This window comes from Aulonocara stuartgranti (assembly GCF_965226115.1).
Source record: "Aulonocara stuartgranti genome assembly, chromosome: 5".
Classification (NCBI taxonomy): domain Eukaryota; kingdom Metazoa; phylum Chordata; class Actinopteri; order Cichliformes; family Cichlidae; genus Aulonocara; species Aulonocara stuartgranti.
Window position 1 is genome coordinate 18,972,697 of NC_138943.1, and position 15,561 is coordinate 18,988,257.

General features: G+C 37.4%; 2 protein-coding genes across 6 annotated transcripts; both read right to left on the bottom strand.

Moving 5' to 3' along the window:
* Nucleotides 1–1,109: 1,109 nt before the first annotated feature.
* Nucleotides 1,110–5,989, bottom strand: abhd14a (abhydrolase domain containing 14A). Of its 2 annotated transcripts, XM_082532464.1 has the most exons (6): nt 5,607–5,989; nt 5,380–5,528; nt 4,381–4,661; nt 4,108–4,223; nt 2,140–2,375; nt 1,110–1,950 (listed from the first exon to the last, which is right to left on the bottom strand). In XM_082532464.1, exons 3-6 carry the CDS (start codon nt 4,641–4,643, stop codon nt 1,768–1,770), a joined length of 798 nt encoding a protein of 265 aa, XP_082388590.1. In that variant the 5' UTR covers nt 4,644–4,661; nt 5,380–5,528; nt 5,607–5,989; the 3' UTR covers nt 1,110–1,767. The 2 variants fall into 2 exon arrangements, with proteins under 2 accessions (XP_082388590.1, XP_082388591.1); XM_082532465.1 differs by lacking the exons at nt 5,380–5,528; nt 5,607–5,989 and adding an exon at nt 5,196–5,352.
* A 964-nt stretch (nt 5,990–6,953) lies between these two features.
* On the bottom strand, nt 6,954–12,121 carry hyal2b (hyaluronidase 2b). 4 transcript variants are annotated; one of them, XM_082534036.1, is made up of 4 exons: nt 12,099–12,121; nt 10,144–11,127; nt 9,599–9,688; nt 6,954–9,509 (listed from the first exon to the last, which is right to left on the bottom strand). In XM_082534036.1, the coding sequence occupies exons 2-4, from the start codon at nt 11,095–11,097 to the stop codon at nt 9,120–9,122; spliced, it is 1,434 nt and encodes a 477-aa protein (XP_082390162.1). In that variant the 5' UTR covers nt 11,098–11,127; nt 12,099–12,121; the 3' UTR covers nt 6,954–9,119. The 4 variants fall into 4 exon arrangements, with proteins under 4 accessions (XP_082390162.1, XP_082390161.1, XP_082390159.1 ...); XM_082534035.1 differs by lacking the exon at nt 12,099–12,121 and adding an exon at nt 11,595–11,760; XM_082534033.1 differs by lacking the exon at nt 12,099–12,121 and adding an exon at nt 11,513–11,760.
* Between the last annotated feature and the right edge of the window lie 3,440 nt (nt 12,122–15,561).

Below are 15,561 nucleotides of genomic sequence, written 5' to 3' on the forward strand. Positions count from 1 at the left end.
TTGCTCATCTCCACCCACTCCACCCTGCCTGCACTCTCTATTTCACCCCTCTTTTGCACTGTCCATTACTTTGAATGACCAACTAACCAGAGGTATTTCTTGCAGCTCATTCACCTACACTACCTGTGAGATCTATGCGACTTCACCATTCCACCTGCCTCCCTTTCGTTCATTAATTTTATTTTAATTTGGGGCCTGGATAAAAAAAAAAAAAGTACAAAAAATATATACAAGTCACAAATTATATACAGAAAACTTCTACAAAGAAAGTCATATAAATACATCAAGGTTAAGCTTAAGGTTTGTTCCTTCTTAACATGGCAGCATGCTGAATGAAATACACAAAGCACAGATTTTTTTGCCTTTATTTTAAGCAGTGCACATATTTTCCTTTTTCCATGATTGTCCAAACTCATTGAAAATATATTACATACAACTTCAATATTATATAATACAAGAGTTGGTTTTTAAATTATTTTTACATTGTTAACACTTTCTTTTACTGTTTTTTAAACTCCATTACTTTGAGCATCAAGTGTGTTTGCTTTTGTTTAGCACAGCTTGTGTTTAATGGGAGCCAGAATGGTTACCAGATATTTATAGAAATGCTGTTTGTTAAATGTGAAACTAACAGAAGCTTTCAAATACAGGTGGAAGCAACATTTGCTTATTTACAGTAACCTACATGTCACCCACAAAAATGGTAACAGTCACTCAAACCACATTAAATATTTTTTACATGCAACAGGCGATGAGAAAAACAAGAATCAAAACTCACCACTATACAAGTCTCTGTTTTTTTGTTTTTTTAACAAGATAAGCTGAATTACTCTTGTATTTTTAGGCGGCAAAGGAACTGAAAAATAATGCATTTGTGACATCTGAAATACTACATTGTTAAATGTAAAATTTTAAACACTATTTTCCAAACCACAGAGTGTTGACCTGTCCAGGGCGGACACCCCACCTCATCCCCTATAACAGCTATTCCCTTGTCAAAGTTTTTTTTTCTCTACAAGAAATAAGAATTCTGCTGATTTACGTCACTACAGTCAACCACTGATTGGCCGAAAAAAACATCTTCCTGTCTTTTCCTAATCACTAATCATGAAGTAAAAGAAAGATGTGGGGGAGGGCTCGACTGCGTTTACGTTAGACTAATCAATAATGTTACAGCAGGTGCTGCTGACGAGCACCTGCTGTGAAACTTTAATGTTTCATGTAGGCTTCCTGTGCCTACACTAAAATTGGATAATGATAATCCTAAAGGCTAAACCTTAGATTTACTTTGATCATCATTTTTAATATAGTTCATGTCTTTCTTCATATATATTTTTTAAATAAATCTAAATTCTTTACAGAGAGAAACAACATAAAAGCTAATTTAGTTACAGCAGCCTAGAGTTCATACGTCGCCTGTAGGTTTATCATAGCCTGTCACTGATGGTTTAAAACATATCAGCAGGTTATGGCATAACATGGAACCTACTGGAGCTGGATTGAAATGGAACCATTTACCTGCATGATTTTTCAGTTATATTTTCATGAAAAATTGGATGGTGTGTCGCTTTGAACTGTGGGTTGGCTTTACCTACTGCCCTTTCACAAAGCATGGTCCAGTGTATCCTATGCTAAAGGAGTTAAAAAAGGAAGCACTGAAGCACTTTCTTTAGTATGTAGAGATTTCAATCAGCTCCTATTATACTTCCAGGTCACTACATTCAAAGAAAAAATGACTATTCCATCCTAGCCCAGGTATTCTGCCACTCATTTCAGTTTGCTGAGGAATTCAATCAATCCTTGGTGAAATTCTCTGGTTTTGTCAATATAGCAGGCATGGCGCGCTCCTTCCAGCTTCAGCACGAAGTGATTTGGGAGTTGTATGAGGTTCTTGTGGGACTGGGCACCCAGATTTGTGTCCTGTGCTCCAAACACAATCAGAGTGGGAGTCTGAAAAGGACACAGGACTAAGAAGTCAAAGAGGAAGACACCCATCCATATATATATATATATATATATATAAAAAATCGCTAGCCCGACGCCCCGGAGCTAACTTCTTATCTGGTGCGCGTCTATAATACAGTAAGTATTTATAGTCATTGTATTCAGAGATCGCATCATTATTTGTGCCTCTCTCACCTGAATATTTTGGTACTGCTGTGCAGAGTAACTCCGGGTCCCAACTGGTGCTATAGGGATAAAACCGTGTAGCTGAGCACTGTTCTTCATGAGAAAGGGGAGGGAGTAATGTCCACTCATCGATGGGCTCAAAAGCACAGCTGCCCTCACCCCCAAAGACTCCATGAACCTTGAAAGGAGATCCACTCGACTTTGGTCAGTCTTCAGAGACTCCGAGTCTGGTGATTTTCCATATCCTTAAAATATATATAAAAGAAGGGGGATATAATTTAAATAAACTTAAATAGATAACACTACAACACTACGCTACATATATTAAAGTTAATTTACACCTAGTGCAAGAAACTCTCACAGGTTTAAGCTGAAATTTTTTTTTAAGTATTTAAAGTTATTCTTCGAGTAATTCTTCGAGCATGCGTAGCACCATCTTGTGAGAGTACAGAATGTGACATCACTGGGTTGGTTGGTTATTGCTAATCGACTGACATTAGTTTGTGTCCGCTAACTAGTGAGAGAACTGATAACAAGGTGGAAAACAAGGGGAAAAAAACTAAAACGTAGTCTAAGGAATCCCTTTTGTGCTGCCCCTGGCTGATAAATGAGTTTTATGTTAATAATAAAATACACAAAAAAAATAAAAAAATAAAAGATATACTGTTGTCATTCACTCTCTGTCTCTTAAGCAATAACCGGTTATTCATTGCTGGCTAGCTGGACTGAAATGGGAAAACTGAGACGTTAGCCGTAATGTTCGGTATTGTAGAGTAGTTTATTATTGAGGACTGTGTGCAGGAGAGCCTGTTGGAGTGAGGTGTGCTGGTGGTTCACCGAACCAACAAGCTCAAGTTTTTCTTTACTTTTCCTCATGGTGTCAGGTATACATGTATATATTAAAGTCTGGTTTGTATCAGGGGTTAGGTCTTTTCTTTTTCAAACCACATCTAAAACACTTTACAAGATAACTGGTTACAAAAATAAATAAACCTCCAGGTTAGCCTCCTTCATTTACATTTGTGCTCTTCCTCACTTCTCGTATGAAATAACTCACTCAGTGAGATAATGTTTTCAAACTAAAGAGTTTCCACAGCAGTTTTCCGAGAGAACTTCTAAACGCAAAAATCTGAATCAGCTTTAATACATGTCCATTGTAAACAAAGCAATCATTTAGGAATGTGTGCAGAGTGGGATTTTAAAGTGTTTTCCAGCATTCCCTTTTGTCGTTTTAGGTGTTTCTAGTTAATCTGGTTGCTCAGACCGCTTCTCAGTTCACCTTGATTTGGAGCAGAGTTGGAAACTACATGCAAACATCAAATTTCAAGTAAGGCTTGTCCTGCTTACATCAACCCACATTTAAGCCCTTTTCCGAAAGGATGCTGTACTTAATCACAAAGTGAGTACCAACAATCCATATAACATACGTAATCATACATCAGTGCTCATATATCGGCTAGCATAAGTATGATAAACTAGACTGAAGTGAGCTTCAAGGTCTGCGATCATACAATGCAGGTAAAAATATTTTTAACCACAAGAGTGCGCTATTAACTCATGAAACCAGAGCTTGCTAAACCAACTGCACTATTGAATAACTACAAAAATGTGCATGAGAAAACTGCTGTAGCCTACTTTTTACTTTAAATGTATGCTGTCAGTCGACTCATCTCATAAACTCAATACATTAATAAAACTTACTGACTCAATTCTCATTGTGAATATAATTTTGTTTTCATATAACTGAGGAACGGCCAATAGTGTGCAAACTTTGTTTTATTGTTTTACTGTATAATTAAACTTAAGTAATTATTTTGTAACTAATATACTGTGTCCGATAGCAAATACTTGTAATAAGCAAGATGATCATCACTAGTGACACATGAAATTTCCCCTTGTGGGACTAATAAAGGTATATCAAATAAAGGTATATCAAATTCTTAGTGCTTGTGACGTTTGATTCAACTTAAGTTCTACCTGGTAGGTCCATCGCCAAGGCCTGATATCCATTAGTTGCCAGCAGGGCCATGGTACCAAGTTCTTCCCAGGTTTTGGATGTGAAGGCCTGACCATGCAATAAGACAATTTGCAGCCTGCACAAACACATAACTGTGTTAACCGGGATTTTAGAGCAGACACAAACCAATCCTGTGATAATCACCATCGCCATCTGGTTTATTAACTAATTTTGTAAATTGGTTTGATATTAATTAAAACTGGAATGCATGCTATGTCCTCAGATAAGCTCACCTTGGCAGTATCTGCCGTCCAGCTCCATCCACTGGTAAAGCTTCTCGGAAGAACAGCGGGGGGTCTCCAGGCAGCTGTCCGGTGCGAATAGACACATTGATAGTTGGAAGTGGAAGAGGAGGGGTGGCCATTAGCCCCATTTTTTGAGCTTCCAGGGATGGCTCCATGCTGCCCTGGCGAATGGATGGCAGCAGAAGGTAGAGCAGTAACGTGGCCAACAATACCAGGCCCAGAACAACGAGACGATTGCGCAAGAAATTCATTTCCTCAAGATGAAAGATCTAGAGAAAGCGGTAAACAGTAAATTGTTTGAAAGCCCTTCATATTATTCCGGTTCACACAATAGTGCTATTCGTCTGGCACTGTATAAATGGATGAAAGGACTAGTACCCAGACCTGTGGTTTTACCTGCACAATATGTGGTTACAAATTGCAAACTTCACCTGTATTGTTAAAGTATTTACTGTCACATTGCTGATAAACACAGCTGATTTTCATCTTCACATATAATAAATAGAGCTGACTGGTAACATTTTTAATGTAAAGCTACCAAAAAAGTGTTTGTTGCTTGGCAGTTCTTCACTTAATTAGGTGGACATTAACATTTAGAAGTGAATTGGTTTTCCTTAAAAGATTGAAGGTGAGATCCTTTGGAAACAATCATCTAAATGCAAGCTGAGACAGACTGCAAATGAATAATCCTTGCACACCCCGCATGAGACACTGTTCACTCTAAAGGTGCTTAATAAATGTCAATTGGACAAAAATGTTTGGGGACGGGTGGATTTGCAAGGTAACAGAATGAACAAACAAACCTAGATACAGCCAGGATTAGTGACTCCAATTGTTTGGTGCTGCAGTGCAAAACAGTAAGACGACCAATATAATCGAGCCAAATGAAAATGACAGCTAGCACCAGCTAATTGTATTGCTGCGGTACTAGCTAAACCCGCACAATGGGACGCAGCGGGAGGCGACCTGCATTATGCAGCAACATACCGACACAGAGGAGGTAATTAAACACGTTCAGTGGCGGAGGGGCGAGGCTTTCTTCTCTATCGTCATCGTCCTCGGCGTTGCTGGTTGCCAGTGATGGGAAATGTTGCTGAAAGGCTTCGGTTCGCTGCTCGTTTGGATGGCTAATTTAGCTTTTCAAAGTGAGAGGAGAAATTGTACTTAAACACAGATGCACATCTTTATTCTTCTAACAAAGTAAAACCAATTACCCGGTCAATGAACGAGTGGTTGCCGATAAACTCAAAGTAGACGAGATATTAACCAACAGACGAGAAAGACAGTAGCGCAAACGCATTCTAAAGAATTTTTGTCCGATATAAATTAAATCTACCACGATTTTAAACCGACTTTTTCTCGTCGGAGCACTTTAAGAGCTGCACACAACACTAATCTCAACGGCACTTCCCGTTGAAAGTTTCTTTCCCGAAAGCGAAGATGTGAATTATTTTTGTTTTTTAAAGGTTTTGGATACTTGGTTTACTTTTAGAAAATGAACCTAACAAAGCTTGCAGAAATAAAAATTAAATAAAACAAAATAATAATAAATGTAAAGTGTAACTGAGCGCTCAAAAGAATGTTAAGCTCTAAAGTAAAATGCAGTACACGCCATTTATCCCAGACGCTGTATAAAACCTACAACCTATAACAAGATAGACTGGCATATAAGTACAGTATTTTTTCCAATAAAATAAAACACAATATGACAAAACAAATATCTCAAGTAAAATTTTTACAATAATATTTTTTTAATATTAAATAAGTAAAAAAATAAAATAAATACTGACTATAATATATTAGGATGATGTTATAAGGTAAAACATCTCAAGATAATTAAAGTAAAAATAAAACAGGATAAAAATATAGCAAAAAAATAAAATAGAAAAAAAAATAGCATTATAAAATTGAAAAAAGAAAAAGATGAAGCCATAAACCAAAGTCATTTCTCTGAAATCTAATTCAAATGTCTACCTGGACACCCCCAAACTCAAGACCATACTTTTAGTACTATCTCACATCAAACTTAACTCTTTAAATCTTTATGACATTTTTTATGTACTTGAACCGCAAGTCAATTGTGATAGGCTGTCCTAAAAAAAGGTATTTCATGCACAACCAGAACTTGTCATTTCTGTTAAAAAATATTCCATACTAAGAATTCACTTGTGTTCTTATATGAATTAAAGCACAGTGGTGGAGGGGTGTTGATTTGGGTTTGTTTTGGTGCCACAGGACCTGACTATAATAAACGGCATTAATCCAAACATTGAGTCAACCATGAACCTCAATCTGATTGAAATGCTGTTGTGAGACCTTAAGAGTGCTGCCCGTAAATGAAGGTATGAACTGAAGCAACCATGTAAAGAAAAGTTTCCCAAAATTCCTCAATGATGTGACAAACTGTTAAAGTCACACAGAACACAGAAAATGCTTACTTCAAGTGACTGCTGCTAAAGGTAGCTCTAAAAGCTCTTTTTCATATGACTTTGCGCTCAGAATCTCCCTGACAAAGCAGAACCTCCTTTCTGCTAAGAGTAAGGAAATAACAGACAAAGAAATCATATATAAAGACATTTTAATAATGTAATTCTCTAATGCAAAAGACAAATATGAAATTTTTAAATACAGAACACTTTGATTTTGTTAATTTGCTTTGAAACAATAACCAGTACATTTCAGTTACATTATTTATATCTTAATATTGAACATAATTACTGATCACAGAATCACAAAATCTGCTTTAAATAGTTAAAAACGTTCTTCTTGTTCTCGTTCTAGTCAAGTTTTACCGTGCAAGATCTTTATTTTTGTGCTTTTTGCATACTATTTGAAATAATATGTTGAGAAACATTTGCTGTAGAAGAATATCATGTTTATTATTTTTTTTAAAAAAAGACTTAAATTTTTTTGGATACTTCTTAAAAAAATAAGATGAAAGCTGATGGAGAGAGATAACAACCATCGAGGCAACCCTTTGCTTTTCAGCAAGATTCACAGTGAAACAGAGTATTTCCAATGTGACACATTACACGCGAAAAGCCACTATAGCACTGTCATGCACTGACAGTATTCACTCAGTTTTGTCCCTCACGACATGTAATGACACCCAGTCCAACTCTGCATGAAAGTAAAGTGCAGAACTTGAAGACCTATGCAATATAAGTACATATAACATCACGATTCAACACCAGCTGTGCAATTCTGAGACTACCGTGTTTGTGAAAAACCACCTGCTGGCTTCTTTCATAACTCATTTTAGCTACTGAAACTAGTACCTACTGTATAAAACATGCAACTGCTCAGCTATATTGGGAACAAACAATTCTGAACTTGTACCTACAGTAATTGCTGTTCACACAGTATCACCGGCAAGATCCTTGACACAACATTTTTTTTCAGTCGGCTAATATTCAGTTAGACAGTTGCAAACAATTTCAAAGCAATCCTATACATTTGGTTATGAATGGAGCGAACATATAGCCTATTCCAGTACATCAGACACAAGCTGAAATCAGCTATAATCAGTTATATTGAACTTTTAGCTGCTCCCTGCTTTCAGGGGTCGCCACAGCCGTTAGCTCCACATGTTTGACTTGGTAGATTTTTTATACCGGATGCCCTTCCTGATGAAACGCTAAAGCGATCCGTTTTGTCTTCCCAGGATCAAACTGGGGGCTATTTGGCTTGTTGGGCAAATGTGTAAACTACAGTCAGTTATAGTGTCAAGTTGTGTTTAAATTGCCAGTCTGATATATTTCCTAATGTTTTATGACCTGTTTTCACAGTGATATCCATTTAAGTTGATGGATACCTTGTAACGTGTATGTATTTGCTCTGCACTGTTCGGTTATAATAAAATTGTTAGCCATGATGGAGTTTATATCAATATAAAGCAAGGACATAAAGACTGCAACTGCAAAAGAGAGCTGGTTTCAGCCCTGTTAAGGCACAATATTGAACTGAAAACAAGCAGGTCCATCCTTGATGTTTCTCTAAGCAAAAAAATACAAAAGAGATTTAAGACTGGCTTGTATTTCATTAATAAGACACTTAAGAGCTTGATATTCATACTATATAATACTATTGTAATGTAGTGTCTGTTTTGCCATGAGGCACCAATAACCTGTAAATATGTGTGCGTCTGTTCCCTTTTATCCACTTTTTCTACTTTAAGCCATGTGTTGTTGTTCTGATGTTAAACCAATCATAAAAAAAGCTTTCAAAAATAGATATCTTTGGCTTCTCTTCACTATGGAGACAGTAAAACATTTACACTAAGGTCCTGTAAAGCTACTCAACATCCATTTATCTGGTGATTACTTTGAGAAAAGACTGATTTTAGGCATGATTTTCTACAAGGTAATCTTGGTGGTAGGACATTCATTTCAGCCCATTGTTATAATGATGGATTGCATTTATATAGCGCTTTTCTAGGCACCCAAAGTGCTTTACAATTCCACTATTCATTCACTCTCATGTTCACACACTGGTGGATGCAAGCTACAGCTGCCCTGGGGCAGACTGACAGCAAGTTGTTGCTGCAACTTGCTACCCACAGATATTTATGTTCCATCGGTCTGCATGCCAGGACAAAAACAGCTTGGGGAGGTCTCAGATTACTTGGTATTGTCAATGCATCAATATAATTTCCATATTTATGCATAAAAGTCTAAACTGTCCACTTCTAGGCTCGCTGAAACAGAAAATAGTTAGTCTCTGTTTCCTCAATGTAGAAGAGTAAGGAGTCCGAGCGGAAGTAAAAGGCAAAGAGGCCAAGTCCCTAATACAGAGGAGGCTCTATTGGGCTCTTTTTCTTTCAAAGTACAGTCATCACCCCTGTACCCACTGTAGCACTGGCACTGGAAGTGCTTGTGGAAAAAAGTCTTCTCAGTTTGGCTGAGCATTCCTGTAACCTTGAGCTGGCCACTCTGACTAGTTATCTTGTGTGTTGAAGGGCTGAGATGCAGATATATATCGCTGTCCAATATTCTGCGAAAACAGCGGCCGCTGAAATTACATAGCACATGACTGCAGTGCTCTGCTGCTGTGGACACATTGAGCAGGTACCGACCCAGCGGTCCCTTAAGATAATCATTTAGGGTTGAGCAGTTGGCCTGGAAGACAAAAAAGAAACGTTAACTTGACTTGCCACTAATCACCAAGCAGTTCAGCATCAAAGAAGCATAGAAAATACTGTTCTTACACTGCTGCTTGCATGAGAGGTGTCGCCCCAGAAGATTACACCTGCAGCTCCAAGTGCAACACTCTCACCAATTGTGGAGACCAAATCTGTCTAAAAACAAAAACAGTTCAGGGCTGTTCAGTGAAATCATACAGTAACCTGTGTTTTAGTAGGACAGTCAAATATACACACATTTTATATCCAGTACTAATGTCTAGTTGCCAGTTGAATGAGATTTCCTAACACCTGTATATGGAAGGTGTAAGTGACTATAAATACTGATTTAATTTTATAATAACTCCACCAAAGAATTAAAATTGAGAACCTGAAGATGATTGTGGTGAAGGACAACAAATTGGTGTGTCTCCGTCAGAAACAGATGGTATAGTTTTATTTTTTAAAAAGTATATTTATGTTCATCAAATTTAGGCTAATGTTGGCTTTGTTTGCTTGTGTGTTGTTGCATAATGTAAATATAATAATAATAATGATGATCTAAATTAAATCACACTTGTATTGATCAAAGTGTAATCGTCTTGTATAAAATGCTGTTCTAGCCAACTAACCTCAGTTAGGAGAGTCGTTTGACTGATATAGGTAGGTCGGGTGTAAACATAAACAGGACGTGCTAATCCATCCCCAACAGATGCCAGGCGCATTGCCTCCTTCACCCTGTTCCGGACAAAAAGGCGCCCTTGGCTCGTTGAGCGTAGCACAGGTTCCATGTATACTGACGGGAAAAGTGCTGTACATTCCATCCACAACCAGTTGAGATGATTATTGCGGTCCACCTCCACTGAAGGACAGTGGCCTGTGTAGTTTTGCAGACCATTCTTGTTGTAGTCATGGTTGTAACAATCTGGAAACAGGTAGAAGCCCCACAGCTGATTGGGCCTCATATTCTTGGCCAGTTTCAAAGTCTCCTGCATGAATCTTTGAGCCGATAGCTCAAATTCTTGTTCTGCAACTTTCTCCACTTGTTTTGAGGTCCATGTAGGGTTCTTTTTGGCTATCATTGCATAGGATTTATTTCGATAGATAAGTTTAGCATCCCAATTTCTGACCCATATAGGACGCCACTCCTCCCAGTCAATAACAGCCAAACCTTTTGCCCCTGGCACTTTTATGTATTTTTTAAGGCCTTCGGGCATCTTTTTTGAGTGCTCAGTGAGGCTGACAAGCTGTGGAAGGCCTCCATTCACCGCACTGCCATCATGCTTATAATAGGGATACAACCCAAGACGTTCCTTATAGAAGATTGTAAGGTTTTGCCCCACAAAGCCCTCATTGGGGGTCGCTACAATGTCAAACTGGCTCAAAGATAAGGTTACTCTATGTCGTGGTTCACACTCCTGTGTTGGGGCATTCCAGGCAAGAAGAACTGGCTTCTGGGTATATAATGGCCTTCTTGTCTGCTTTATTTCTGCAGAACAAAAGGCTGTCCACGATGTAAACACAGTCAGAAGCAACCAGGGCAGCTGGCCAGTTGTGGTGAAGAAAGGGTGAAATGCAGCCTCCATGGTTACAGCTCACCCTTCACCCCTCTTTGTCTGTAAAAGACAAAGCAGTTTTGTTAAATTCAGCCAAAACCTAAACGAAATAGTTCAAATCTATTTATAATCTATTATCTATATATTTAGATATATAGATATGGAAATCGTTCGCAAGCAAAGCTCGCTTGCTTTGCTCACGAAGGTTTCTGTGAGCTATTACTACATTATTACCTCATTACTCATTTGTATTTTCAAATAATACCAAATAAAGTCATACAAAAAAACTTCCTCTATTCTTCAGGAAGGAAATTAAAACTACTTTTACTTACTTTGAAAATAGTTGTGGGAAGCTAGCTAAATAGGCTACTGGTAAACATGTAATGTTAAAATATATATATACACACATATATATACTTTATATAAATACATTACCGAACGTTACCTCGCCGTTAGCTCAAAGTTTCATTGAAACGGACTACCGTGCTAAGTTAGCTAACGGCTGTCTTCTTCGTGTCCATTCTAACCTGTTCCGCTGAAGCCGAGAAGTTAAGTTTATTCCATTCATGTAATCGTCGGGTAAGTTATTTTCCACTGCCCTGCCATGTGAGGAATAACCTCACTTTTTTCTATGTATATCGATGACTACTAATTAATCAATTCTCCCAGACCATGGCAGGAGTGGTGAGTTGAGCAACAACAGTTCATTGCATTTACTTCCTGAGTAGGGGGGTGTTCAGTTATTGAAAGACGTATTTTATCCGCGTTTTCCCGTTTATCTTCCCAACAGTGTTCCCATCATTTCACATTACTTTACAGAATAAAAATATTTCACCATGATCACAGCTTCATATGGCTTGAATTTGAGGGTAAATGTACATAGCAGTAAAACCTACCCCCCTCCTCGTGAACTAATATCAAGTTAGCCTGTTCTTCGAGTTCTGCCCTGAAGGAAGTTTCACTGATAAAAGCGAATCTTAGATTAAAATCTAGTGTTTTGCTCCTGATTTAGATCTGATTATCACCCTAACCTGAATGGATGAACTGCAGCACTCGGAAGTGGAATGGAAAGGTTATTTTGCTTCCTTTTGTTTAAACAAGAGCTTAATAAATGCAAACTAAAAAATATTAACTATACGTAAGTTTTTGCTTAAAAAAGTCTAGTATCCATGATATAGTGTATTTAAATCGATATGCACTATAGATGATTGATGCATTTTCATCAACTAGCTTAAATGACCTGCAGATCACACTAAACTTTGGAAATGGTGACCTCTCAGGTTTATAGGCTTAGTTTGTCACTTTTACAGTGAGGTTGATTTGAATTGTTAGGCAGTGTAGAGCGAGAAAAACTCTCATGTCTCATCTCATGTGCCCCTGCATTAAAATAAAATTGATAGCATCAGTTATACATCTCAAGATATTTTTTAAACATTTTTTTAAACACTAAAAAGTGCTATGCCACTGCTGTGAATACCTTCAATTTCTTTTTAAAACTGTCATTTTTTAAAAGAGTAGTAATTATGTGTCTTACCAGCAGTCTTTTCTTTTACTTTATAATCTCCAAATGAAAGTGGATCAATCAAGCTGTCCACTTGTTAAAAATAAATACAGCTCAGTCCTTGTGCTCTGTGCCAAGAGTCTAGAAAGTTCTCCTAAGAGATCTGTCTAACAGAGGATACAAAAACAGTTGTTCATTGCTATTTAAATGTCAAGGAAACCCCACCTCTTAACCACTAAGTTGCACACGCAAGTACAAACCCCTCACTTTATATTCTTACCTGGTCTTAATTTTAAAGCGTGGTAGTTAATATAGGAAGCTACTTTCATCACTAAAACTCAGTGGTGTGACTTTACTTCTCAAACAGGATTTTTGCCTGCTGGGTCTTACATGAATCAAGTGTAAATTTTACATGGGTAGGCCACATTCACACAAACACATTGGGTTTTGCAAAACAATACATAATCCAGTGCGAGGATCCTAATATATGTTGTCAGGATCATGGTAAGTAATATCACAGTAATTTAATACTTACTGTGACACTTGTAGACACACAGGCTGCTCCCTTTCAGCTAATTAAATCAGATTACTGTAAGTGGTGGGTTCCTGCTAGGCTGCATCTGAACATAGTTTTCAGTCTCCTCTGTGAGAAACAGGAGTCTGAGACCTCTTTCTCAAAAAAAATGTATGCAATCTATATGTGTCCTCCTGAGCTGTCAAGAAGACAGCCTGAGCTTTTTGTTTGCAGTGATTTGACCAACATACAACACTGACTTTCTTCAAAGTGACCGGCATTGCAGCTTCCACTTTTTATAGCAACAAAGGAGATTAACTCATGTCTTTGCAGATATTATCTTTGTGTTGCTAAAAATGTTCTTCTATCTTAAATATGAGATTAACATCAACTTAGTACTGAAATAGTACTATAAACAGCAGGAGTCCCGTTTTCAACCTACGCCCATACTTCAGGAAGCAGAATGCTGAGTGAGACAGAAAGGATTGTACTCAAAATTGTAGAAGGGGAGTCAGATGTATAAGTATCAGGGGAGGAGGTGGAGAAGGGCCAGACGCTAGAGCATGAAGGTGAGAGCTCAGAGAAAGACAGCAGCTTTCGAGGAGCCTGAGCAGGAACAAAGTGACAGCACCCACCATCCATTATGAATACAAATAAACATTTAGTCTAGAGCTCTAAGATTTTTTAGCATTGCAATATGTAGAAGTGAAAATTAGAGCCTTTTTAGTTTAACACACACACACACACACGCATAAATTCTGTTTAAAATCAGCTAAAACGGTAATTTCTTAAACTGTTTATTCTGTTGATTTGTTTATTTAATATGTGTCCAGTAAACTCTACCTCTCCTTTATCAGTCAGAAGACTAAAGATAAAACTGTAATTTTTGAAATAATATGTTTGTTTATGTATTAGGGAGGCACCCCATTAGCATCGTTCTAAAGCACAGCTAGTCTTAAATACATTTGGTTAATAGGATATTTGCTGTATTTAAAGTTGATGTATTTAAAAGTATAAAATAATGTAAAAGTTGTTTTTTTTTTGTTAAAGCTTTTGAGTTTTACTTTTTTACTTTACACTTTACAGAGTTTCTGGTCCCTGTTTTGATCTTATTATTTTGCTGGTATTGTTTCTCCTTCTCATCACTGGGCTTGTTCCTTCTGTCTTCCACTCTGTCTGTATCATGTTTAAGTCTTCCTGTCTCGTAGCATTTATTACTTCCACCTGTCTTTTTTGTGCCTCGTGTCATGTCGCTCATCAGTCCGCAGAATATAAAAATAGTCCTGTCCTCATTTTTTGCCCTTGTCAGACTGTTTCCCGTTGCATTCGGTGCCTCTTTCCACACATCTTGATAAGAACATTGTTGAAACTGTGTTTTTCTTTTTCACAAAATGTATTATTCCAAAAGAGCATTTTTTAATGTCCACCAGAAACTCCAAGTAACATGTAACACTTTGCCGCTTGTGACCTCTGATTGTTATTGTGTCTGGTTTTCAGCAATAACAAATGAAATGTAAACTAGACTGAGGTGCACGTTTTCCACTTAATCAGAATCCACCCAGTTATTTTCCACAATCTGAGTTATCGACTCTTTCCTTTGAAAAGAGTTTTTATAGAAAAACTCATCAACATGCTTATAACAACAAAGCACGTTTTCATTCTTGACCTTCATAACCCAATTGTGCTATTACTTACACCTTAAGAAAAAGCTGTCAGATATATCTATTAGAAGGTAGAATAATTTAAATACTCCTTTAAAAAGACAAAAGAATATATTGACATTACTGCATGGCTTAAAATGTCATGTGACCTGTCAGCAAAACCAGAGGATATGTGGTTTGCTGAGTCAATTTCATTAATCCTGAGACTGCAATTCACCTTGTGGCCGTTTATATTTGTTCAGCTGTGAGAAAATAAACAACAAAAAAGTAATAACATGGCATGTCTTCCCCAGACTGAAAACAGTACGTACCCACAGAGGGGGCAGGGGGAAAGCCCAAAGACTGCAGCAGAGACACTTCATAAAAGCAATAAAGTGTAGTGGATTTTGGCACTAAACTCTTTATCCTCTAAGAAGAGCAATATTAGACAGCTTTGTCAAAAAACCTTTTCCCATGGTGACTGCATTGATAGTCTTTACTTCTGTCTTAACTTCATCCATAACTCATTAGCAGATGCTCTTATACACGCTTTACTTCCAAGTGCTGGTTTGCCATCGCAATTTCCTCTACAAGTGCCTAACTTCGTTGTAGGTGGAGGTCAAGAGCGACATTTGAAATACACATCCACCTTCTGCTCACTCCTGTGTTTAAAAACTCTGTAAAAAGATTCAACTGCCTGTTATATAAAGGATTATTTGGCAAATAGTTTCTATGAGCTTTGAGAGTTATATAAAAGTTCATCTTTCTTTAAATAATTGACTCTTTTACTGAAGTCAAATTCAAACAGGATAGCAAAGCCTTGGCAAGTCAAACTACTG

Coding starts and splice junctions, on each gene's coding strand:
- abhd14a (XM_082532464.1), bottom strand. CDS start 4,643: ATGAATTTCTTGCGCAATCGTCTCGTTGTTCTGGGCCTGGTATTGTTG. Junction 4,224..4,380: donor GGACGGCAGATACTGCCAAG/GTGAGCTTATCT, acceptor GTGTTTGTGCAG/GCTGCAAATTGTCTTATTGC. Junction 1,951..2,139: donor AGCAGTACCAAAATATTCAG/GTGAGAGAGGCA, acceptor TGTCCTTTTCAG/ACTCCCACTCTGATTGTGTT.
- hyal2b (XM_082534036.1), bottom strand. CDS start 11,097: ATGGAGGCTGCATTTCACCCTTTCTTCACCACAACTGGCCAGCTGCCC. Junction 9,689..10,143: donor AAACGACTCTCCTAACTGAG/GTTAGTTGGCTA, acceptor TTTTGTTTTTAG/ACAGATTTGGTCTCCACAAT. Junction 9,510..9,598: donor CCTCTCATGCAAGCAGCAGT/GTAAGAACAGTA, acceptor TTTGTCTTCCAG/GCCAACTGCTCAACCCTAAA.